Genomic DNA, 27,409 nt, shown 5'->3' on the forward strand with positions numbered 1-27,409 from the left:
CGTCTCCTGCAGGTAGCAGGTCCATACTTGAGCTCAGGTAAAAACCTACCTGTGCGCCAGAACAGAGGGGAGGGCTTTGGAATACGTAGCATTTAGTCTAACAAAAGACGCATTTATCAGTCATAACTCTTCCTATTCTTATAACCTAAATTCAGAATAAGATATATATTGTATAAGAGATTAAATATAATGGCAGCGATGGTAGGACTGGCGATGAATCCGCCGCATACGACAGACGAAAGGGCTGTTTTCACGCAGCTGAAGCCGGTGAGGATGCCTGCAGCGGATGGCGTTGAGGAAGCGGCCGTGTTTGAGGACGTCAAACCCGGGGTGAGAATCTCCACCGACCCGCTAGGGAGGGCCGGGCTTCCCGGGTCTTTTATTCATTTTCCCTCCAATGCTTTAACAGGCAGTGTTGATGCAGGCTCTGTTAGAAGTAGTTTTGATTAGACACAACGCTGTGCAATTCTTTAAATCTACCAGGCTGCTTTTACCTGGGGAAGGTATCAGCTCACCTGTACAGGCAGGTTAAAGTCCTTCACACACACCTGACATGTTAGAAAAAGCAGGTAAAGTTCGCCTGGGAGCTGTTTAGTGCAACTATAGTAGCAGCACTGCTCTACAAATGATTCAAATGTAACTTTATTTATAGTTCTGTAATGTAATGAAGGTTGATTTTAGTAGCTTGAAGTTGTTTTTTAAGACTTTTTAAATATAATTCCATTAACAAACACTCACAAAACACTTACATTGATTGAATTCATACAAAATATGCTATGTAATTACATAGGCCTGATGTTACAAGCTTATTGTAGTTGTAGGGTTTTTATTCCTAATGTGTCGAGATATATGAATGCATTGTGAATAGAGCTGCAACGATTAGTAGCTTGACATTAAAATATATTACAATGTAGGAAAGTGCAGTTTGAGCCTCTCAAATTAGAACATTTCCTGTTTTTCTTTGATTTCTATCATATACAGTGAAGATCTTTGGATTTTGGACTGAGGAAACAAGATATTTAAAGACATCTCCTTGGTCTTTGAGGAACTGAGATGGACATTTTTCTCTATTTTCCAACATTAAAAAACTAATCATTAGTTGCAGTCCTTATTGTGAAGTAAATACCCTACTGGCCTTTTTTTTTGTTGATTACTACACACACACAGCTTGGTCCTATTGGAGCGGAGGTACATGTGGTTTCTTGCTCACTTCCCGACCTGCAGAGGCTGTGCAGTCATGGGGTTTGATCACATGATGGAAAATCAGGTTGAATTTTAGACACGTGTGCTAAATGTCATTTTCTCTCCATCCATCATTCCTCTGTAGATCTGTTGGTCCAAGATAGTACATATTTCTCAATCTGATGCCAGAAGCCTGCACATTTCAGGAAGTAACTCATGCCATATTTTAGCGGAGGATTGTGTCTGAAAATGGGAAAAAAGCTATTCGTACAAAATAAATAATAACGCTTTTGGACCACCCCACCAATGTTACACATGAACAGCGGCTCACAGCAGAGACATGACAGCTGCATTAAAGTATAATGGCTGTGGATTTTACGCAGGTCACAACAGAAACCAGAAGCCTTCGTGCGGTGCTGAGTTTGGTTTGCTGCCAGGCGTTAGATCCTGAGGGCTTTTCCCACATGAGAGACCCCCTGTGGATTAGATGGGTTTGTTCACTCTTGGAGCGTCCTTTATATTTGTGCAGATGCATGGGGATATGAGAGATTATTTTTGTGTGTGTGGACTCATGCTGTTGGTTTTTATGCAAACATGGAGTGGTCACATGCTGTGGCTGTTTTGAACAGACTTTATTGGCATTGTCAACGTGACAGGTGCGATGGTAGAAGCTAACCAACGTCTAGCAGCAGTTGAACTGAAATTAAACTCAATAGGATTAATCTTCTACATAACTTTTATGTATGTGCAAACATCATAAACAAGTATACTAATGTAACCTGCCCTTCTGTCAATACAACAAAGCCTCCTTAGTTATTTTGTCTTCAACTTTGCATAGTATGTTTTGTGTCAAACACTGTTTCACTGTCTGCAGATACATGTAGACCACAATGATTGTCATAAACAGGAAGAGGTATTTTATGGCCTTATGTGCGCTTGTGGGAATGAATTACAATAAAATGCAGTCTGATTAGAGCTCAACCGTGCAGGTTTTTATAGTAAATCATTGACTATAGCATCATAAGACAAATCTCTGTCTTCTTTTGCATGACAGTCAGCAAAGGTTGCGTCAAATAAAGCAACTTACAAGTTCATATTTCACATAAAAACATCACGTGATATTATCTACAAAATATCCCTTTTGTTGTTTGATTTGAGGTTTTTCTCAAGACAAGATGGCAACCAGTCAACAGCTTGTTCATCTGTTTTCCCCTTGCTGTGACGTGCCGTGCTTGATGTTATTCAAAACATGCCAAGAACAAAGCAGCCGAGTTAAGTGAAATAGTCGCCCCTCGGGCAAATATAAAGCGTGACTGGGTTCACCTTATGTGCTCCTGATTCACCATGAATGTGCATGAAGATGGTTTCTTAAACACATTCCTCACAAATAAGTCAGGTCACTGTCTGTGTTTCTTTCACCTCACTCTCCGTTGTATCCTCCTGACTATACTTTTATTTTAAACACAGGGTATCCCATTCCAGTAATGCACAAGAGAAAGTAAAAAATAAGTCTGCTTCTCGTCTTTTCCCCCTCTCTGAGACATGTGTTTGTGTCATTGTGTTGGCGTTTTAATGAGTGCTAAACTGAGCAGTGTCGTGACAGCAGTATGCGGCTCGACCTGTCTGAGCAGGGCCCGCATACACGCAGGCCGCCTCCAGGCAGAGAGCAGGATGGTAGAGGCCGACCTCATGAGAAAGTCTCGGCAGCAGTGAAAGGCTGTGAGGCTCCTCAAACACTCGCCACCTGCACGTCTTTGGTTCTCTCCAGTGTTGTTTTATTATCGTGCCAAAGGCTTTCTTTTGATGCTGAAAAAAACAGTCCAGAAATGAACTCACTGATCTTAAATGAGTGCCAAAGTGTTTGAGAGGGCTGATGAAGTGTTTCAATCCTCAGAAGATGACGAGATATTAGTGTGAAGTGTGTTTTCAAACCTTGCATGTATTGATTTTCATGCAACTTGGGTGCAGCGTAACAAGCTGTAAACCTAGCATTGACATTTTCCACTTTGTTTAAAGACAACTCTTTGACTGCTAAATGCAGATATGTTGACCAACTTGTATGCCTGCCATGTGGTGCGGGGCACATAAGGTTGTTGAGAGCATAGAAAGCGAAACTTTAAAGTGGCAGGTAGCTCAAACAAAACAGTGTGCTAAAAGACGCTAAGCGTTAATTGAGCAAAGAGAAACGGTCCAAGGCCATTGATCAGAACAAGTTAGTGTTTTTTTTTGGTGGTCTAATAATGGATAGTGAGGGGGGCTGATGATCAGAAGGTTGCGAGTTCAAATCCCGCCTGGAACACCACTACTAGTGTGCCCTTGAGTAAGCCCTTAGTTACTCCAGGGAGAATGTCCCTGTAATTGGTCATTGGAAGTCGCTTTGGAATAAGGCGTCTGCTAAATGCCTAAATTATATTTTTGGGAGTATAAACCCCACAGATCCTCAACTCTGGTGTGTCTCACTCATTAACAACGCCAAACAGAGCAACAAGAACGTTGTCTACGCATGTACTCGCATGTATTTTCTTATTTGAGCGGTGTCCCCACAGATAGAATCAAATTCTGTGGGAAACACTGAAGTAATCAGAGTTTATTGTGTAGTGCAGAGGTAGCATTAATAAATTGGTGTTAGGGTTGTTTTTTCTGCGATGTTTCTGAAGTCTCTTGGCGAGATGTTTTCAAACCAGTTAGGTTTCATATACCTATGATATGAATCAATTTCTTCCATTACTTACAGACTTGCTTTTTAATTCAAAAGTACAGAACCAACATTTACAAACATCATCTCTTTGTGACTGAAGTTGAGCTGCTCATCAAAGTTTGGTGAAGGCTGAGTCCATCTTTTTATCCTACTCTTCTTCCAAACAATGCATGTTTTATTCTGGAATTAATCCGCTCATGTACGTCAGCAGTAATGGCAGAATAAGTAACTAATATGAAACCTATTTCCAGATTATTTTGTCGTTAAATCAGCGAGAGGTTTCCTGTTAGACGGAGCACAGACTGGAGAAGTTACAGAGTAACTTCATGGCACACTGTGCTGCCAGTCACGCCTAATGATTCCTGGAGATCAATACTCAGATATGGTTTGTATTGGTTTTGGAGATGTTTCCTTTAACATCCTGTTATTGTACTGGGACATCACTTTGTGAGCTGACACTATCCACATGTTCTCCTGTCATCTCAGCCTTGTCGTACATTTCCTCCTCTTTCTCCGAACCTTGTTGATGACAGATGTTTTTCAGGCTGCTGATGCTCAAATGGTTTTTGGTTTGACTAATGATTTGACTTCCAGAACAGCACGCACAGCTTCTTTGCATATGAGCAAGTGTCTGCTTACAACCAGTCTCAGCTTGCAGGCTCCCACACTGATTGGTGATGCGAGTCAAACACTTAGGAAGATAGTTTAGACTTCTTTTATCTTTACTAATTGGACATTGGCATAAGGAGAGTTCAAGCTTGTCATTTATGGACTTTTGTTGGTCGGCTTTTCTGCTGCTTTCATTGATTTGGTATCACATGACAAAACCCTCAGCTAAGAGTAATGTATCATGTAAACGCAGCAAGCACTACGTAAAGCTGTTATGCAAATTCATCAATAAATGAGAAAAAGCAGTATACAGCGACACATACTTACCAGTGGCGGCGCTAGGGGGTGGCTACTTGGGCTCAAGCCCCGGATGTTTTTTTGCACTAAATGTCTCGTGAGTAATTTGCAGTACCGGAGTCCAACAGAGAGGCAGCAGCTGCGGGACAGTAGCCTGCGTACTGCGTAGCCTTCCCTGCCCTGAAGAAGAAGTGATCCTTCGTTTGCGTGAAGCCCAGCTGCCACAATATGGTCCAGCAGCGAGGCTCCGGCGAGTTCACAGTTCATGAGCATGCTAAGCCACGGATCTCCTACGATCCTAAATCCGCCACTGATACTTACTAGTTTTTGTAGGAATACATTTTAGCAACACTATTAAATATGTCTTTTATATTCAAGCAAACACCTACAGTATAGTAAAATATGCAAATTAAATATTTTATCCGCAGCCTTTTCTGAGCTGCGGTGAATGCATCATATTGGCATACAATGATATAACTTGCCCATAAACAAGTATGTTATATATGCTCCTCCTGCAGTCCACCAGCAGATGAGTGAGTGATGAGCTTTCGGGGAGATTCATCATCTGACTCAGTTCTCTGTTCAAATTGTTTGGTCTCCTGAAGCCATCACTACCCATAATGCCCGGCGGTGTCTCAATAGCAGACAACACAGGCCGCCCGCAGACAGTCCTGTTCTGCTGATCATAAATCCTGTGGTCGGCACACTGAATCTCTGTAATGACTGCCACTGTTTACCCTTTTTAATCCGTCTGGGTAAAGTGCTCTGGTGAATGAAAACAAAAGGTGAAATCATTCTGTGGTGAGACACAAGAATCTTTTAATATCTCTAAACATTTAGATACAGGGTGTGTTTGTCCACATCGTCAACCAGCAAGTCTCTTGTCTCAACAGAATACATTGTTGACTTGATTTTACGTTTCTTCATTAATTTTGAACTCCTTAGATCACATGTGTCAAACTCAAGGCCCGGGGGCCAAATCAGGCCCTTGGTGGATTTAATTTCGGCCCGCAGGATAATTTCTAATTACTATTAGATCTGGCCCTCCGGTATATTGCACGCACACATTCACTCAATCCTGAGGGTCTCCTCAGCTCAGAGCCTGACCCCAAACATTGATGACCTTGCACCCAAGATGAGATGCCAAGTATCTGGCTTGAACTAGCATCACAGAGCAGCACACTGAGTTTACATGGATGTTTCCTTCTGCACTTTGTCTCTCACGACAACAGGGCATGTTTGGTTTTTTCTTTGAGGGAAATAGTTTTTTGAAGCTGTTGTTGGCCTGTGGAAAAATGTACTCATAAGAAATGAAGCTGCAGATCGAGCCATAAGAAATGAATGCAACTGATTATTTAATGTTTAATGTTGTTTTTATTGGCAATAATTTAAGCTTTGTTAGTTCCAGGTTTAATATGTCCAATAAGTTCATTTCAATAAGTTCTGCAATAAACATTGAACCAGTCCGACCCTCGACTAGCACCCATTTTTTTTATTTGGCCCACTGTGTATTTGAGTTTGGCACCCCTGCCTTAGAGTGTGTTTAATGTAGAGCTGCAAATATGTATTGATTAGTTATCAGCTTATAAATGAATAGCCATCTGTTTCGAGTATCAGTTGTTTGTTTTAAGTTGTTTCTTTTTTGTTTAATCAAAATTCTCAAATGTTAATATTTACTGGATTCTCACTTCGTTTACTGAGGTTTTAAGACGCAGGGAAGTCATCTTGAGGCGTTTGGAAATTGACATTTTCCACAATTTTTCTGACATTTTAGACCAAACATCTAAGTCTGAGAAAAACCAGTTGAGAAAAGAATCAACTTATTACCAAACAATGAAAATATAATCATTTTGTGCAGCACTAAAGTGGATTTCATATCTCCTTATTCACAGCGATTATCCAATGGAAATCAGAATACCAGTAGAGTAACTCTTGATCCCCCCCCCACCCCCCTTGCAAGCTATATTTGAGAAGCACCTTTTCTGTTTGGTGGGACAATAGACAAGAGACAGGAAAGGCTGAGAGAGGTTATTGTTTGGACAAACTGTAAACCTGAATATAAGGATGTTGCAGTTATCTTTGTTTAAACCATGATTGATGGCAAAGATGAGTTTTTAAACAGGTGTTGGTTCATGTCATCATAAAGATTTATGTGCATACAGTATATTGAGAAAGCATGTAAACATATAATAATTGATGGACACTGTGTATACATAAGTTTAAATCATTGATTGTAACTTTATTCAACTTCTAGACTAACTTTTTTCAGTTGTATCAACGTTTAGTCAGACTAACTTTAGCCAAAACATAATTGCTGTAATTGAAAAGTATAATATAGAAAGAAGAAGTTAATAAACGGAAGTTTAACGTGAACGTTTGATCAAATCCTTCAGTTTACCAGACTTTCCCAGAACAGCTAAAGGTGTTCAGCCGCCAGTAACCTCAGTTGTTCCTCACCGCTGTCCTGAGAAACCTCCATATCTGTCCCTCCATCAGCGGCCATAAAACGTCTCCACAGTCTCAAAGGTTTTGTTTTCGCCATGATTTCTGCTCGGCTCACAGCGAGCAGACTGGGGGGGGCCCCGGCACTATCAGTTCACTTTTTTTTTTATGGAGATCCAAAGGCGAATGGCCAGCGTTTCTCTGCATTCCTGAGAGCCATAAAGACAAAGTGGTGTGCAGACGCTGCCATTTGTTTTGCAATTAGCAGGGGGAGATAGGGGGGAGGGGGGGATGATGGCAGACCTTGTAGCTGGGAGGCTTTTGGGTCAGATTAAGCAGAGACGGGTCAAAGTGCTGCTTCGGTTGTTTATCTGAACTAAGATGACTTCTGTATGAGGCTGACAGAGGTGGTTTAAACACCTGTTGAGCTGAATTAGCAATATGTATGTGAGATCTGTCAAAGAAAATAAATGTTTTTGCAGTTAGGAGAGACAAAGGCTGAATAGTTTGGCTGAACATAGTGATGCTGGATGGTTTAAAGATCTACCAGTCAATGCATTTGTTGAATATGTGATGAATCGGCACAGAAAAGTGGCAATTGGAGGAAAAATACGGATATGTCGAATATGTTGAACTTTTGCGATTTCATTAGGACTGACCCCGTCTTAGCTGACTAATTGGTTGAGTTGTATCTAGTTGACTTAGATTTATTTAGTAGCTTTCATGCCTTTTACCTGCTGATTGACTTATTTCCGAGATTTATTGTATTGCGTTTATGCGGAGAAACATTTAGAAATCTGTCGATTAACTAATCTAAAGTCGAAACAGTCTTAGTGTGACGTCAAATCCTGTTGATCATCAGCATCACAACCCTAATGATTTAGTTAATCAGGGAATCACAATGTCTGTTGCTATTGTGTGTAAACATTGCACACATTTAAAAAAAGTCAGCAACATCTGATTTGTATTAAGTGACTAAGTATTATTATGTAATTGTCCAATAGATAACCGTGTGAATAAGTATATCCTGTGTGCTGTAAACACGGCTAAACATAAGGAGATCTTACGGATGGATTTTAGTGTGGAAACTCCCACTCCATCCCATAAAGCTGAGCAGAGCTGATAAGAGAGTTTGTTATCAGGCAGAAGGACTCATAGCAGTTGTACATGTTCTCCAATTATTAACTAAGCCTTAGGGCCGGAGATATTCTCTTGCTTTCCACATAAAATCATACAAAGACATTTTTCAATCGTAGTTCATCTACTAGTTTCCTTTGAGGTTGCCGTGCCTCTTGTGCAATGTGTTGTGGAGCGCTAACTTTACTAACAAGACACTGATACACCCTCACCTTGTTATTGGAAATGGCAGGGTCTCCCTTTATCATCTGTAAAGTTTATAGGATGGAAATGGTGGAGATATACTGTTTGTGAACGGCTGCGATTCTATTTGCAGAGATTTTAGAAAGGGGAGGAGAGGAGGTATTGAATTGTTATAAAACTGCAGCATCAGCTAGGGCTGTGCAATTCATCGTTTTTTAATCGCAATTACGATTTTGGCCTGCCACAATTACAAATACAACATAATCGAAAAAAACGATTATTTTGCTTTGCTAGGTTGTGACAGTGCACTGCAACATATTTGATCTAATTAATTTGATAGTCTAATTTATTTATCATATTTATATATGTTTAGTAGCTTGTTGAAGTGCGCTCCAAAATATTTGTTGATCTTTTATTATTATATTATATTATTATTTTTTATTTTTATTGGTATTTATTATTTTGATATTATTTATGTACATTTATTATTTATTTTATTTATTGGTTTTTCAGTTGAATTATACGTTCAGGGTAATCAACAGTTAAACAGATACTGTTCAAATTATTATTTTAATTTGTTTTAAAGTTCAATAAATTGACGTTTTCAAAGCCAATGAACAATCGTATTTAATAATCGTGATATCAATTATTGACCAAAATAATCGTGATTATGATTTTTGCCATAATCGCACAGCCCTAGCATCAGCCTTTCTTTGCATAATATCATCTTTACAGCGCAAACAATTGCCAAATATGACAATGTCGAGAGAGGAAGCGGGCAGTCGGAGAGCAGAGGTTGACAGTAGCAGTGATCCACAGCAGGGAAGTGACCAAGGGCAGCGCAGGGTCACAGCGACACAGGGCTGTTTGTGAGAGGAACACAGGAGCCTCAGAGCGAGGGAACAGAGAGGCTGATTTTGTTTTCTTTTTTTCCCCTCCGTAAATACCCAGGACTTTATTTCCAGCGAGTGCTCAGATTGCACTGATGACAAGGTGGTGTGAGTTCACCGGAGACAAAACATGATGGACATCTATTAACCCTGTGGCAAAACTGAATAAAAACACACAACATGCTTACATAGACACTTCTGCATAGATACACCAACATATGTACACACAGAGACAAATGTGCAACACCCAAAGAAAAAGTGCAATCCATGCAGTTTTTACTGAACACTGAAAAACTGAAATTTGCATCAAGCCTGGAACATTTCTGGAAATATTGACTTCAAATATTATATCTGTTTAAAACAGTAACACATACTTAATGAACTGACTAACATTGATATTACATTCAAACTCTAAAAGGCACCTAAAGTGAAAGTATTGAGCTAACAATTAAACCATATGACATGTCCTACACAAAAATACGCTCAGTATTTGAACACACGCATGAACAAAAACCACATTCACATATGCAAAGAGCAATAACCTTCCAGTGTGTGTGTGTGTGTGTGTGTGTGTGTGTGTATGGAGATGTATCAGCAGGTTATTACTGGAGGGATGTGTTTTGAGTGTGTGTGTTGACGGTGCTGGCACTTGGAGCTGCGCTGCACAATGAGGTTTTGAAACAGGAACTCTCTCCTGCTCGACTCGACCTCGAACACTTCAGCACCTCGGCGGGTCATTTGTCCCAAAATCAGGACTCCACTGTTCACTCTGTGTTAGGGTTTCTTGATGGTCAGATAACTTAGAAACTCAATCTGCTTCTTAATTAAGGGTCGCTCAGGTCAGTGGGTTTAAACCTAATTGATTTAATGATTTGCCTCCTTTTTCCAATTCAAAATGAGCATCATTTAATACTTTTGGGTGTTGCTGAGCAGGCTGCAGATTTATACAAAAATTAAACAAGAACGTTGTATTGTTATTGGACATGTATCATACATACAGTTGCATACATATTTCTATTAACACACTTCCTTTGTTGTTTTTAATCATTTTATCTAATCATTAAGATCATTTTCAGTAATAAGTAGTACAATTTGTTTGACAACTATTCTGTTATCTTAGCCTGGTAAAAAAGAGGTTTTTGAGAATCCATAAGATAACAAGTAAGCCCTGTATTAAACATGCATTGTACACAACCAAGATAAATGCATGTTGTATAGAAAATGATAAGTTTCATGGCTGCATTCACACATGAGCCCCAGTTTCATTATTAGCTGCCATCTTTCTTCCTTCTCTCTTTGCTTTGCTCTCCCTCCATTTCCTCATCCTGTCTTCACTGCCGTGTATCAGCTGTCACATGGAGGATCACATTTGTCTGGCAGGTCTATTTTTACCTGACAGTGTTTAAGTTTCGCTGCGTCGTTGTCATGCCTTCAGCCTTTTGTTTTGGTTTGACTGGTTGCTTTTTTCACGCTTCAAATCACCTCCATCTGCCACACCCATGGAGGGAACTCTGTTTGTGTTCTTGTGTGCAGTTGAGTGTGCGTTCGTAAGATTGCCTACTTGTGTGGGTGTGTGTTAATGTGTGTGGTCTGCAGAAGAGATCCTTAATTTAACGGTTTGTGCACCTCTAAAGGAGAGATGCTCGCTTCATAGACTCTGAATGACACACACACTCACTAGTTAATCAGGATTAAGATCAGATAATACCTTAAATACCTGCTATCTATTTCCCCATACCCTCCTCAACCTGTCTAGACTTGTTGCTTAAAGAAACTTCTCTCAACATCCACAAATGCAGTGTTTCCACACCTTTTATCACATGTAACAAAAGCAGATCTGATCAGATATGTTTGACCGTTGCATCTCCCCAGAAACATCATAAAACAACAACAGCTGTCTTCAGACTTAGCTTGTTGTATTGTTCAGTTTGATGTGGTGTACAGAAATAGCTGGAGTCACCTTTAACATGAATACCGAAATGTTTTGTGCGTAATAGTGAGACTGTTAGATAATAGTGTGTTTATGTGAAGGGTTTAACACTAAATAAAACGTGTTTTTTGGTTTCTTTGCAAATGAACCCCATTCTGAACTGGACTGAGAAACAAGCATGTGAAGAAAGGAGGAGGAAGTCTTGGTATCAGCTTTGCTTAACATTTTCTTTATCATTTCTTAAAAGTGTTTATTCTTTTGTAATTCCTCTACTACTTCCTCCTCTTCACCTATACTGTGTATCTATAGATGACTGGACTGGGTGGAACTGAGCCATGTCAAAGTCTCCTTATCACCATCTGCAGCTCATTCATCTCTCAAAATAATTACATCAGTTAAACAATGTCCATGTTGATCCTAAACAAATGCCGCGCCACATAGGAGCCGTAGTGAATGATTCCACAGAGTTTTAAGGAAGCCTTTAGTTCAGTCAGACAACTCGCGTGTTTCTAAACCCACTTAAAGTGGACCTATCATGCTATATTTGAATAATATAGTGTAGGACCATACCTATATAAGGCATATTTATACTTTTTTTTTTTCAAAATACCAAACAGATCATGCATTTTAGCCATGCCTCATTTTGCTCAATTTGACATTTTTTAGCTCTGTTTTTGCAAGGGCAGATTCAGTGAGAACAGCACCATCTACAGGCCTGGCATATGTACTACAGCGTCTCCAGCGCTTTCGAACGGCAATGGCCGTGGCTGTCTCCTCCTGATTGGTGGAGTTGGCCCAATAGCCGTAGCGCCACTTTCCTGACGTCAGGACAGTGTTCAAATCTGGATCAGTTTTTATCAGATCCGTTGCAGCCCCTTTTTTAGAGATTTGGGTATGGAGGAAAATAGAGAGGGTTGTGTTTTCTGACACTTGGTGAGTTCCCTGGAACACCGGGGACACATATTCATGTAGAAAAGACGTACAAAAGTGCATTTTGCATGATAGGTCCCCTTTAATATGTTTATTATAGCAGCATATAGTTTGAGTTTGGCGTCTAGGCTCGGGCCTCATCACTCACAGATTTACAAAGAACATTGAGTGATGATTAGATAACTATCCCCCCGAGCCTACAGGTGGAAGCTGGGGTGGAAGCTGGGGTGGTGGTGGGGCAGGCGAGCAGCAGCAACATGAAACACAGCAGCAGGAACATGAACGTAGCAGTAGCAAGTGAACACAGCAGCAGCATGAGCGAGGCAGAGGCAGGACGACCTGGCAGCTTCAATAGAGCGGCATGTTTAGGAGAATGTGTTTGGTTGGTTGTAAGAGGGACGAGGTGCGTCACGTGGTAATGTATCATTGGAGCTCGAGTTGACTGCCTGAACTAGCTCGCAGGCTTCTCCCCATTTGTTTTACCCAGCATGATATCCAGGATTTTAACAGGAAATGCTTTCGAAGAGATACAAACCCACAAACTCTGGCAGATATGGTGCAGCATTTTATACAGTTGTTTGAATTTGTCTGATCATTTTTGTGTCCGCATTTATAGAAAGAAGTTCCAAATTCTATTGTCTCTCAAGTTTAACATTTTTGGTAGGGTTTCGTGTAAATGACCCTTCTTAGTCACACAGATTGTTTTCTCTTGGACACACCTCTGTGTTCTTAAACTAGTTTGCTAGGGTTGTTCTGTTTAAATGGCTCGCTTTCTGACAGGTACATTCTCAGGAAATCTGGGAGAATGACTTAGTGAAGAGCAGGTTGTATAAAATAACTACTTATAAAACCAGGTATCCATCCACCCGAGGGTTGTAGTGAGTTGCAGTTTTGACATGTTGAACTCCTGCCTCTAATGTTTCTCTGTCTTCTGTTTCTTCTCAGATTCGATTAGAGTTGGACAAATACCTGCCGGAGGTCAACGGTCCTCTGCTGAGTAACCTGATCGACACCGTGGAGAGGAAGCACCGACGAGGCAGCGCCTCCTTGGTCGACGAGTTCTTCTCGGACGACAAAAGTGTGACCCCTTACAGCCTCAACATCAACGTCATCCTCCCCAACACCACCCACCTCCGCACAGGCCTCTACCGGCCCAACAACAAGACTCTGTCGGTGCAGCAGATCAAGACGGAGCCCGGGCTAGAGGTGCCCTGCTCCATCACCTCCTCCAGCACCCAGGCCCTGCCCGACTTCACCTCCGTGTTCAGCGTGCCGCCTGTCGTCAACAACGTCTTCATCAAACCAGACATGAGCTTAGGGGTAGTGAATGTGTCCACATCATCCCAACAGCACCACCACCAGCACCAGCACCAGCAACAGCACCAGCAACAGCACCAGCACCAGCATCAGCACCAGCATCAGCACCAGCAAAATATGGACACGGAGCTCCACATCGGCCCCCCGGCCCCTCAGTCGCAGGTCTACCACATGCCTTTATCCAGCTGTGGGGACCTCACCATGACTCTGTCCCACAGCAGCCCGTCAACACACGCCTCAGCGAGCGGCAGGACCATGCTGAACCTTGGCAACGTCGCATTGCAGACAAACAACGGCAACTACATGATGGCCGAGCACCAGGTACAGCAGCATCATGGTTATTACCAGGCCTCTCCGTCACACACAGCGCCACACAGCCTGCCCCCGTCCCCCCCCAACTCTCAGCCGGGGAGTCCAGACAATCAGGCGGAGCTGCTGAGTTTACCGCCGCAGCTCCACCTGGCCTACCAGCAGCGCCTGGGAGGGATGAAGGTGACGGGGCTGTCTCCACATGCCATGCTGATGACACACGGCCAGGGGGTCCTGACGGGCCCCAAATACAACAGGCGGAACAACCCGGAGCTGGAGAAGAGGAGGATCCACTTCTGTGACTTCCAAGGTCGGTTTTAGTCCAAAGAAAATGTTCACTAACACAATTGTCCCTATTTTCCACCATGCGCTATAAAAAAAAAACAGTATAAGTGTACATGTTTTGTTTTAAAATAACTGCCATGTGTGGAATAAACAAATAAATAAATTAATAAATACATTTTATGGAGTGAGATAGTATGTCTCCCTTGTTGGCAAGAAAACATTATTTTTGTATCGGCATGTAATTCAGAATCAGAATCAGAATGCCTTTATTAGTCCCACAGAGGGGAAATGTACGTTGTTAGCAACCAGGTCATTCTACCAGTTGTCTACAAAAGTGAGATATCTGACTGTATTGGCAGTATACTTGTATTTACATGCTGTATTTTTACTTTTGCAAGTTAAAAGTGAAGATACTAAACCAGCCCGGACTTTTTAAAGGCTTACTTCACACAAATAACGAAACAATTGAAAGCAAGTCACAACACTACCACTTCAGCAAGTTGGTTCGGATTGCTTTCAACCAATGTCCCTGTTGTGTAAATATTAAATAAGCTCGACTGCCAAAGCAAAAACACATGCAAATCTTTCAGTAACACAATGCCTCTCTTTAATATCAAACAAACAATAACTGGGTTGCCAGCATTCTTTAAAACCCACTGGAAAAGCGTTGAGTTTTTTATTCAGCCTGGAGGGCAATTGTTTGAAATGGTCCTTCTGGGTTCGCTTACCAAAGATTTCTAAACATGTGATTGAGTTGTCCTGTGTTAAGTACCATTCCCACTGTGTCACAGGGGAAAAACAACTCAAAAGACAGCACTTTTTCTGCTTGTTAACAGCTTTATGGCCAGGTTAAACTTAGCGTCAGGTGAGCACATGTTCCGCAGTCAGCCGGGCTCATCCATCTAACTCTCTCTGTGATTTATTTTCAGGCTGCTCCAAAGTTTACACAAAGAGCTCCCATCTGAAGGCTCACCAAAGGACGCACACAGGTAAGAAAACACTCCTCTGTGGATTTAACTTGACACAAGATGACATCACATTGCACATCACTGTCTTTATCTACATGCAGTTCAGTCAAAGACACTAGAGGAAAGTGACCATTTTTAGCAAATGGTAATAAGCCACTGACTTTGAAGCAGAAATTGAAGCAGCTAATGCCAATAACTTGCTGCAGGGGCTCCTTCAGCAAGTTATGCATGAATTAGCACAAAGCTCCATTAAACACAGTAGGGGATAATCTGGCAAATTTGTATTTGTACTCACCTACCCCAGTAGTGCTAACAGCTGACTGGTTTTGCCGTTAAGAGAATTAGTCACTGACAGATGTCGGTCTGATATAAAATAGTAAAAAATACAACTTTACTCTATGATATGGAGAGGAAAAACAAGCATTCTTGTGCACAATGCAACTTCATGAAACTTTTGGCATTCTTGTGCACAATGCAACTTCATGCATTCTTGTGCACAATGCAACTTCATGAAACTTTTGGCATTCTTGTGCACAATGCAACTTCATGACACTTTTGGCATTCTTGTGCACAATGCAACTTCATGACACTTTTGGCATTCTTGTGCACAATGCAACTTCATGACACTTTTGGCATTCTTGTGCACAATGCAACTTCATGACACTTTTGGCATTCTTGTGCACAATGCAACTTCATGAAACTTTTGTCCAAAGTGTGTCCCTTTGTGTTTTTGCACAAATGTACACATGTGTTGTATTTATTTAGCTTTTCTGTCCACATATGCAAACTTATCCCAGGGTTCAAACTAGCGACGGTTAACTCACAAGCTTTGCAACGTGACCATTTATCATTTGGCTTCAGCTTATTTATTTTTATACTGCATAGTTTGTCTCGACGTCAGTTTCGATACACCCAGTTACTATAATAGAACACAATGAAGAGGAAAAACATCATAGAAGCAACATTTGCTTTGCTCAAGAGTTTTTTGTTGTGTTTGTACATGCTCATACCTGTCCTCTGAGATCCCAAGAGAGGTAGAACAAAGAAGGGAGGGAGGAGGGGAGGATGAAGGACGGAGGGAAAAAAAGAGGGAAGACGTGCAAAGCAAAAGGCCAAACCAGTTACTCCTGCTTTTCAGACGATGCAATAGGAGGAAGGAGGGGGTTTGCAGAATGGGGGAAGGCTGGTTTCGATGTGATTCCCTTCTGTAACATGAAACCTGTGGGTTTCCCAGAAGCCTCAGACCTGGATTTTAGAGATTTACTCGTGCGATAAAAGCTGCAGAGAGAAACAAATGAATGAATGTGCAAATAGAAACAGATCGTTCTATGGTCATAAATAGATAAGCGGAAACTTTATGGATCCCTTTGGGGGAAGTTCAGGTGTTGCAGCAGGATACAGCAACACAAAAGACAAGCAGACTGTAAAATATGAAGTGAGAACAATACAAGAGAGCAGTAAGAGAGACAATTTAGGAGTGTGTCGACAATTTTCACGCAAACAGTCTGACTTTGTCTTTGACGCACCACATTGTCAGTGGTTGAATCATTCTGTGGTCAGTGCACAGCAATTATTTAGTGCCCGGAGGAGAAATGTTGTATTAACTTGTAAGCTAATTGTCCACTGTTCCCTGAAGGCATGTGTCTGAACTAGTGTTCTTCTTTTTGTTGCTCATTGAATGTAACTTAGGGACTGACTACCACTGAGTTGAAATGTGCAACAGTTTTCAAGGATATCCAATTGGCTTTTGATTCACAACTTATTGGCTTTTGAAACCCCAAAATAGAGTTAAGTCTCAATGCAACTTCTAAGATTGAATGTCAATAGGTTTGTACAGTTCAACAGCGCCACGTGTAAACAGTCGGTCTGAAAACGTGTATAAAACTGCCTCGTGTTTACGGATTGTGCAAAAAGTGAACGCCCTGGTTTACTCATCCTGGTCACTCTGAATCTCACTAAGAGGCTTCACTTTCCAACTGGCAAAACCAGGCTTGCCTATTCTGTTCTTTTCATTCAGTTCAGGATGACTCATAAGTTGAACATGTTCAGAAACAGTGGGGCCTCATGCACGAACATATTTAGTTTTCTGATCTTAACTTTTATCTTACTTTAGATCTTCATTCTTATCTCTAAAACAGAAACCTCATTGTTGTTAAAGGTCTGTCTGTAACTTAAGCTGTGGAATACCTCAAGGCTCTGTCCTCGGTCCCCTTTATTTTGTCCACACTATTGTTTTCTTGCAATAATGTATATAAAGTATACATCTGCTCCCTGAACTCGCGTTTATAAGGACATTTGAAAACTGACAACCTATTTTAAGCCTATATTTGACTCTAATCTATGCTATAGAAAGTAGGCAGGATAAAGGTAGTCTGGTGCTGTTTGCTTAAAATGAATGTTTTTTTCCCAATTCTCTTACTTGTGCAAAGCTATTCATGCCTTATCTTTCCCAGCAGTGATTAATGCAGCTCACTGTTTGCCATCTTGAGCCTGTTCACACCTTCAAATCATACATGCTGCAGCCAGTCTACTATCCACAGCAAATATAAAAGATAACATCAGGCACATTGTAGACTCTTTACATTGGCTTAAAGTTGATTTTCTTATTGCCTAACAGTCATGGACAGACCTACGGATAAAATATAATTCAATCTTTATGTTCATATTAATAAGTGATTTAATATTTAAAGGCCAATGTCAGGGTTAGGAATGTTTTTCAATATAAATATATATCGGAAAAGATATATCACTGTTCAAAAACCCAAACACATTTAGTTTAGCTGACTCTAAAACAGATAATCCACACACTGAGAAGCTGAAACTAGTTTGTGTTTGCTTAAAGAGAAAAATATGTTGGCAGTAACTTCTCTGTAAATCCATCTGCTAATCCTTTCTGCTAGTGTGTACCCGTGTGTGCATACATACTCTTCTGTGAAACAGCCAAAATAGGTATTTCTTCATGCATGTCATCATCATTCTTTACAGCAGCATTTATCCACATGTTTTATCAACACCCTGTCATGTGGTGAAACATCCACACAATTAATGTCTATTTCACCTCAATGATTCAGATTTATGTATTTTTGTTTCCCTTAAGGCGATAGTATCAGAAAGTTGCGTGTGGGTGTGTGTGTATCTGAGTGTGTGTTTGTGGGTATGTACTGTATGTCAGCGTGAGTGTGTGTCTTATAAGTATAAGTATCAGTTTCATTTTCTTTACTAAGGATAACCTAATTTTCGAAATACTGATTTAAAATTTCAGAGAATTTATTTATTTTTTAGTTTTTCGTGAGAAATCTAGTCATGCTGCCTTCAGTTCTCAACATTAGTAGGTGTTTTACTCTCCTTAAGTTATTATGTTTATAAGCTCCTTAAACCCTACATTGTTCCAGGTTGTCCCCCTTAGGTCAAAGACTTTTGATATAAATGTTTGTGCTAGCTCTATTACCTGTCTAGTGCGTACCCTGCGTCCCACACAATGCATGCTGGGACTTGCTCATGGCTAATGCTCAGCCTGCCGGTACATGAGGCACACGTATAAAGTTTGTTTGATAAGGACTACTATACTAGACCTTTTTAGCTCCAATTTGACCAGTTGGGAAGTTTCTGAAGCTATTAACTATAGGTGAACAAGCAAAAGTGAGTTTTACCATGCTGGATTACTAAGAAACGAAACCGTTTACTCTTCCCCTATCATACCACTGAGATCTGTATTTGTTGTTCTTCGGTATTCCTACAGTTGTTTGTTTTGCTCTGAAAAGTAGCGTTACCAAGGCTGCTAGCGGTAGCCATGCTGCTAACAATGTTGTAGAGCGATCTTTTCTTTTCAGATGTTCTTAAGTAAAGGATTGTAATACTTTGACAGCCATTAACAAGCTGTCTTTGTTGGACTGCATCACTATCTGTTGAGTGGTTATTTGTGGCTCAATATACCCGCCGCTACGAGGGTCCAACCTTGACCATGGCCTCAGAAGCCATTTGAGCTTTGCACGTTGTCTTGTAGTAACTGTGTGTTAGTGTGCGTACGTGTGTGTGTACATGTGTGTGTACATGTGTGTGTGTAAAGTGCTATCAGCCTGATTAAGGAACCCTCCAGCCCTCTTCACAAACACTAACGGAGCTGATAAAGCTAAGAGGTCTACAAACAGTTTATGGGCGTCCAGGAGAGCCTGGAGTTGTTTGCTCTTTGACTCATTAAAAGCAGGCAGAGATGTTATAAAATGATTTTATCATGCTCTGATGTTTTATACCAGACGGTGTAGAGTCATTTAGGGTATGCATTACAAGTGGTTTGAACATCTGAAGACGTTTAAGAGTGGGTGGAAACCTTTTTTTTACCGTCAGATTTTGTTCTACTTTTAGAAAATGTAATTATGTCAAAGAAATGTTCGACCTATTCTTTAGTCGGCCAGAGTAAGACCATCAGTTAAATGCCCTCATTTGAAATGTAAAGAGACTTAAGATTTAGGGAAATATAGTAGTTATAATTGAACAAAAGCATTTTAGAATATTTTAATACGTTTTTTCTTGAAGTAAAGCAAAATAGTTCTCTTTTTGATTGGATCCACTTTTCGTCTTTATTCTAAAGTTGTTCTAACGTTACCTATATGGAGAATTAGCAGTAACAAGATAAGGGGTTAATACATGTTCCTGCTGCGGGTTCATGGAGTCAAAGAGACTTAAAGCCCCCTATAGAGTAAAGGTATATGATCCTTACAAAGTACACATCAGCCTGCAACAAAAGATGTTTTGTCCCAGAGTGATTAATGTGCTGTTATGCTGTCTGTACACTTCTGAGTGTGTGTGTTTTGTTGTGTGTGTGTGTGTCCATTATGGTTTATGACGTATTCATACATACACTCATTCGTTTTTGTTTGAGAAAGAAATAATAGTAGGCCTCTTTTTATTCTGCCACCTGATCAAATAGCTGCTGTCTGTCTTTTGAAAGCTGATGCCTTTCAGTTTTAAAAGAAAAAAATGAATATATCCATATGTGTGTTGGGTCACGTGCTTCAAAATGCCAGAATATCATTTCCATAAGTGTATTATGTTATTTTTATTCAAGAAAGTTTTGTCAGTATCCACACAAAGCTCAGTTTCCCCCCCCTCACAACCAGTATATTCAAATGGTCCATCTACCACTTTTCTACAGGGTCTTGTTATTAAACAGACACACAAGTACTGCTTTCGTCACTTCACAGGCAATTAGTTACCCAACAGGTAAATCTTCCCAAACTGTAGTCTAAAGGCAGATGACGGATGGATGAGGGGGGGGTATGTTTCCACCTGACCTCTTGGCAGCTTGTTTAGGAATATATACCCCTCACGTGTGTTTGCTCTGTGTGTGAATGTGTCGTATTTCACCTGCCTGTTTGCTGCCTCTCGAGGATAATAAGTCTCCGAGAGGCGGCTGTGCTTTGACCCCCACAGCGCAGCCATAGAGCAAAACCAAACACACCTGCCGCTCGAGAGCCTCGTCTCTTTATACGGAGACATTTGTTCTCCACCTCTACACACACATCACGAGCGGTTCACTCCAGGAACAGGATATCGTCCTGATTGGAGCCTGGAGTGCCTCTGATGTGTGTGTGCTCAGGTTTTAGTGCTGCAGGATTATTTTTGACTTGTATTGTTGTTTTAAAATGATCATAGTGTTCATTTTTAAGAGAATCTGTACAAAACCAATATGTTTTGTTTAGTCTATAGAATACTTTATGTAGGAGAGTATATCTCTGGTATTTTAAAACATATTTAGACTTTAACGAATATCTGGCTTTCTGCCATTTGAATATAGCCCATCTCACAAAATCTATAAATTGTGTAGCTTTATCCAATTAAATCATGTTGGGATATAGTACATTGAAACAAGTGTTTATAATCACTATTGAATATGACGTTGTTTTAAAAATGAATAGTTTTGCATCAAAATTAACTCAAAAACACATTTTCTGCTGCACTTATTTTTTAGTTTTCTTATCGCCTGACCCCTCCTTTGTGTTCTTTGGACCCCTCACCCCACTAATGGCTGTCACTGAGTGATTGATGGCCAATAGCAGAAGCTATCTAATCAGCGCTAACGAGGCCCGCTGTGGTAACGAGCCCTCGATGACCCACAGAGCCAGAGACAGACACACCCCCTCCTCACACCACGCTGATAACAAAGAAAAAGGGTTTCCTCTGGGGTTTTCAGCCAAGGACACAATTAGGGATTCACTATATACTTATTTAGGTACAACAACAATGAAGCACAATTATGTCTCATAAATGTATATCATTCATTTTCAAAAAAGATGAATGTGTTTCGAGAGAATATGAATCGGTCTTTGTTGGAGAAAACAAGATCCCTTATATCATGAAAAACATTAAATATATTACAGTACATGACATGTCACTTGTTAGACGCTCAATACTGTGGACAATCCCCACAGGAGTAATTTGGGGTGAAGTGTCTCAGGGACACAACGACATGCTGACTGCAGTGGGGTTTGAACCTGTGCTCGTGATCCGAACACCAACGCACAACCCACTGCGCCACACGCCTCCCTGTTGCCATGAACTCAGAGTGTTATTGTTTAGTTATTTATATCTCAGTTTTCTTTGGGCTCTTGCCTTTCCCTGATTGCCTGCCATTCATTTGGACTGTTCCATGAAAGATGACATGTTTTTTGTTCCAGTTGTTTGAATAGCAGCCTATTGAACAGATCTTTTTTCTCTGTGTTGATGATTAGCTCACTGTTTGGCAACAGCACGTAGCGGCAGAGCAGAGAAATGCCAATGTTTGGGAGGGGTGGGATAAGTGGTGTGTTAAGATAAGTGGCGTGTTAAGATTTACTTGGCTCGTTGTTCTGCACTGCCATTTTACAAGTTCTGCCTCCAATACCTTATTATGCAGAATCCATTAAACTTCTGTGAGAAAAGAAATCACAAACCCCCAGAAAAAATTACTCAATAGTGCGACTACAGCAGGTCAGAAACTCCACATGGCATCTTTAGAAAGAAATAGCAACACTTTTTATTTTATTTAGCGTTTAGAAATAGTTGGTCAAGGTCACAATCCTGAGCGACATGTCCTCTGGGCTCAGTTCAGTGAAAACCCCCCAGGCATTTTGGTATTTACTCCAGTTTGAAATATATTCAAATATTAAAAGTTAGTCAGATATTAGCTTTTTGTGAAACATGTAAATTGCCTCCCTAACGAAAGTTGCTTTAATGATAAAATGACTCCCTCACAGTCAGTTCATCAGTGAATATTAGACTGAATAAAATAGCAGTGAGAGTTCCTCTAAGATTCAGGTGAAATATTCCACCAACACACACGAACTGCGTTAAAAAGCCAAACATTATCCATTACAATCTCCCTCTCATCACTCCTAAATCTCACACACAAACACACTTAGTCTGCTAATGACAGATGTAACCGCCAAGTAATAAGGTGTGTTAGGGACAACAAATTGAGCTGTGATGGCACGCACACACACACACACACACACAGCGGTTACTGCTAATCGTTCCTCACAACCTGTTCTTCTCAGGAATTTTATAATTGAGCATTATTATATTTGATAGTGTTGTCAATTAATCAACCAAGTCCTCTTTCAATCGAGTCTAGACGTGTGTGTGTGTGTGTGTGTGTGTGTGTGTGTGTGTGTGTGTGTGTGTGTGTGTGTGTGTGTGTGTGTGTGTGTGTGTGTGTGTGTGTGTGTGTGTGTGTGTGTGTGTGTGTGTGTGTGTGTGTGTGTGTGTGTGTGTGTGTGTGTGTGTGTGTGTGTGTGTGTGTGTGTGTGTGTGTGTGTGTGTGTGTGTGTGTGTGTGTGTGTGTGTGTGTGTGTGTGTGTGTGTGTGTGTGTGTGTGTGTGTGTGTGTGTGTGTGTGTGTGTGTGTGTGTGTGTGTGTGTGTGTGTGTGTGTGTGTGTGTGGTGTGTGTGTGTGTGTGTGTGTGTGTGTGTGTGTGTCGTTACTCGATGGGATGTAATCTCGCCGTTGAGCTTTATGGAAATGAGTGGAGTGTTTACAGGAGGGAGGTGTGAAAACCACAAATACACACTCTGTCGCCCGCACTGCTAACTGCCATTCAAACAGAAATACTGATTACACACATTGACCAATACAGTGACACCCACTGTGGAGGCACACACACTTTCTCACTCACACTTGTATTGTGGTTTTATTGTGAAAGGACATTTTTGACACCAGAGTTATTGATGAGATGTGGGAATGGGTTTCACTCTGTTCACAGTTCCACTACCACACGTCAGGAATTACCTGTTATTTTTCTTGCATTAGCAACGAGTTAAACAGCCAGGTCTGACATCTTAGAAATCATGATGCATCTGATAACTGAACAGGCAGAAACCTGAAGGACAAAATAGCTCTTCTTTGAATACGTTGACATGTAATATGTAGATTTGACACATTTTTTAAATCAATGGAACTTGATTTTCCATAGATTTTAATGGATTGCTTGAAAGGAAGGAACAGTTATATAACTCATTTATTGATATTAAACAATGCAGGCCTTTTGCACATGTAGAAATAACATATGAATTGAACTTGAACAACTTCCCATAATGTATTCAGTAAAACAACATGTAAGTTAACTTAAGTCGATATAGAGAAAACATATTCTAATAGATATATTTACATTGCCTTTACAACATAATCTCTTTTGTTAGATTTATTCCCTTTTAGTGAGATGAACTTGTCTGATTGTACAGTGTAATATCAGCATCTGGAGGACACTGTTCAGGAACTAGTTGTACCAAATGCTCTGTATGTGATGACTACTTCCATTCTTGAGAGGATAATAAATACATGTATATTGATATGATATTGAAGCTCAAGCCCGGTGACGAGTGATATTTTTCTAACGATTATGATAAACCTTCCCTTATATTTCTAACACCTCTGCCCTCTCTTCCTCCCCCTGCAGGTGAGAAGCCGTACCGCTGCACATGGGAAAGCTGCGACTGGCGTTTCGCCCGGTCAGACGAGCTCACCCGACACTACCGGAAACACACCGGAGCGAAACCCTTCAAATGCATCGCCTGCAGCCGCTGCTTCTCCCGCTCCGACCACCTGGCCCTGCACATGAAGCGCCACCAGAACTAACATCTGGATGTACACAAACCATCCCATAATCACACACAAACACGGCAGGATCCACACACCTGAACAGACACAAAATCATCCCTGTGGAGCCGTGGAGCTCCATGGTAACACACCTTGATTGATAGCAGAGAAAATAACAGAGACTTTGGTCAATCCATGGTGGACATTTGAAGGGAAATGGGAGAAAATTCAAAATTAAAAGCAAGTTTTTAATGAAGGTTCTGGTTTATTCAATGAGACTCGGCTATTATGGTTGGATAGCATATTCTTCCAGACTAGTAGAACAGTTCAAAATACACATTTAGATGTTTATTTGACAAATGGTGTCTATTTGTGTCTTAAGATGTCTTCTCGATTCACAAAAAATAGCATCAATCTTCTAATATTAAAGTATTGAACTGCCTCATTTGCATATCATAAGGTACAATTGGCAAAAACTTGTACCTAACTTGGAAAGTGTTATGTTTGTATATCAGGTACAAATCTGGCCTTGTGTTATTCTGCTGCTTTTTCTCTTCTCATGGAAACAGAGGAAGTGGTTTCTGGCGGTTGTGAACAGAACCGTCACGGCGCTATTATACGCAATATTTCTGCTATCAGTCAACACAGTGTTTGCTGAACATTTAACAGCAGAGCTAATGATCTACCCGGGACTCCGAGATGATTTTCTGTCTGTTCTCATCACTGAAACAGATTTAAAACACACGTACACACACTTCACATCAGAACATTTGGGACTTCTTCTGATTACAACCTGGAAACAACATGAACTGTCTGTTGTCCAACAAATCTGCCACCACCTCCATCTTTGATCAGTTTCCGTCTTTTCTCATTTTGAGATATGAACTTTAAATGACAGGTTCGTCCTGCCTTTGTAAATACTTGTTTATACATGTGTGCATATGTATGTGTGTGTGTGTGTGTGTGTGTGTGTGTGTGTGTGTGTGTGTGTGTGTGTGTGTGTGTGTGTGTGAATACAATGAATGTATTGAGATTTATACTTGACATCCCTTTTTTTTTCTACATCAAACGTTGTAAAATTCCATGTTGTGATTTAATCTCCCTCTAAGGGCCCTTTACAAAAAACTCAACAGACTTTCAGAGAACTGGAAAAGTTAATAATCTGCCTGTCATGCTTGTTTCGGCACAGGTAATACCTGTCGATCTCACAGCGGAGCGATTTGCCAATGTTTGTATCCGTGATATTACCTGTTGCCACAGCGACCAGCTCCTCTGACGACAGTTTCTATTCAGTGCTGTGTTCCCCCCGTGTTTGTTCATCACTTGAACTAAAGAAAGAAAGACAGAAATGGGTGGATAGACCTGTTGTGTAATCGTTCCTGATTGTGTTTTTAAATGTAGGCTACAGTGCGGTGGGTAAATTGCACTCACGGATTGCAGAGTCCTGTTAACTGGCTGAACGACAGGTTAACGTGCACCTGATGCGCGGTATTAATAGTCACTTGTGGCGGCTGCTTTTAAAGTATATACATTTTTTGAAAGCTCTGGGATGCCCACGCATTTTTGTGCAGTGATGTATGCTTTAAAACGACAGGAATTACAAGAGGGGGGGAAATGTTGCTCAGTACAAAAAGGATTCACTCTATAAACTGAACGTGAAAAATCCTCATCCACCATTTCTCTTTTAGATTAAATAACATTAAAGTTAAAATGAAAGAAATTAAAATCATTGTTCATTTGTAAATTTAAACATCCCAGTATGAAATCTCTCTTGATACAAGGCAAGCTATTTCTTAATTTACTCTTTTTTTGTTATTCTGTGTAATAACTTAATTGAAGTCTTCCAATGGAGCTCATGGATGGATCCATGCCATTTATTTTACAAAAATACCGAAATTCAACGATTTGGAGGCTGGCAGTGAATTATGGCTAACTGCTTTATTGTGAACCAATATTTTTAGAAGCCTGATTTTGACTTTCCTTCACTGTTTCAAGCACGTTTAAGTCATTAAAACATAAGATCTGTTGCCCCCAGTAATGCCCACAATGATACATCATGCCTGCAGCTCAAATTTTCTTTCAGCACCGGAAATATTTATTCGGTTAAACGGGTCATAAAATGTTATATTGTAAGAACAGTTCTGCCTGTTCACCTGCGCCACCTATTAAACTAACAGTAGAAGCATCTAGTGAACGTTGCCATTATCGCCCCCTACAGGCAAAGATAATAATAACTCCTGTAATTGCACCACCTGCAGGCAGTGAATGTTAGCGGTGAATTTTGTTGTTTGTTTCCTCGTAAATTAAACCTTTTTCTGGCACTTGACCATCAGAAAACAGCACTAACATACACAAATGCAAATTAATTTACATTAACAGTTCAAAGACAGAAATATTGGTGGTATTTTGTGTCTATTCGGCTTCTTTTGTCCTCTCTTTAAAGCTTTAAATTAAAAAAATTCAACCTCAAAAACACTATCTATATTAACAATTGCAGTTGTACTTTTTGCCCGTATGGAGCAGACCACAATGTCTACGTTTATAGTTTTTTTTAACTTCTGATGCTGGTAGTTTTATTGCCTGTAGGTGGCGCTGGTTGGACTGGACCTGCCGCTCTGAACTGATTGAACGATACTGCCTGAGTTGTTAAAGATATTTTGTTCTTCGCCCTTTTAAAAACTCAAACTTTAGGAGCAGAAACTTGTCATTTCTTTAACAGTTATATTTTTGTGATGCAGGAACGTTTAGACTGTAGCTTCTACCCACCCTGTACTCCATAAAAACAAGCGTTTATCGACATATTATTATTTCAACTCTTTGATTGTCTTAATTTTACTTCTAAACGTTTCTCTCCAAGGAAACCAGTTCTCCTGCCTCTCTCTCGGGGGCGCGGACCACCCACTGTGTAAATATCTGTAGTTTAAACAGAAGACTTTGTAAATATTTGTTTGGTTTTATTTACTATTATAATATTAATATTTTTTTTCTTTTTTAACTAATGGGATTTAGATCAGTTGTATGTGAATATGTGTTAAATTTGTTTTGATACTTATGTTTAAGAGAATGTATCAGTTTATGTACAATTGATGAGAACAACAATGGTGTATTTACTGTTTTCTGTTTGTGAAAAAAGTTGCAATGAAATAATAAAAAGATTCATAAA

The 27,409-nt window shown here is 40.4% G+C and overlaps 1 protein-coding gene across 1 annotated transcript; it reads left to right on the plus strand.

The window, feature by feature from the left end:
* Nucleotides 1-62: 62 nt before the first annotated feature.
* klf5l (Kruppel-like factor 5 like) lies at nt 63-27,409 on the plus strand. Its single transcript, XM_034113972.1, has 4 exons — nt 63-330; nt 13,244-14,234; nt 15,139-15,198; nt 24,107-27,409. Exons 1-4 carry the CDS (start codon nt 190-192, stop codon nt 24,283-24,285), a joined length of 1,371 nt encoding a protein of 456 aa, XP_033969863.1. The 5' UTR covers nt 63-189; the 3' UTR covers nt 24,286-27,409.

The sequence above is a fragment of the Trematomus bernacchii genome, unplaced genomic scaffold (genome assembly GCF_902827165.1).
Source record: "Trematomus bernacchii unplaced genomic scaffold, fTreBer1.1, whole genome shotgun sequence".
NCBI lineage: Eukaryota > Metazoa > Chordata > Actinopteri > Perciformes > Nototheniidae > Trematomus > Trematomus bernacchii.

Coding starts and splice junctions, on each gene's coding strand:
- klf5l (XM_034113972.1), top strand. CDS start 190: ATGGCAGCGATGGTAGGACTGGCGATGAATCCGCCGCATACGACAGAC. Junction 331..13,243: donor TTGAGGACGTCAAACCCGGG/GTGAGAATCTCC, acceptor GTTTCTTCTCAG/ATTCGATTAGAGTTGGACAA. Junction 15,199..24,106: donor TCACCAAAGGACGCACACAG/GTAAGAAAACAC, acceptor CTCCCCCTGCAG/GTGAGAAGCCGTACCGCTGC.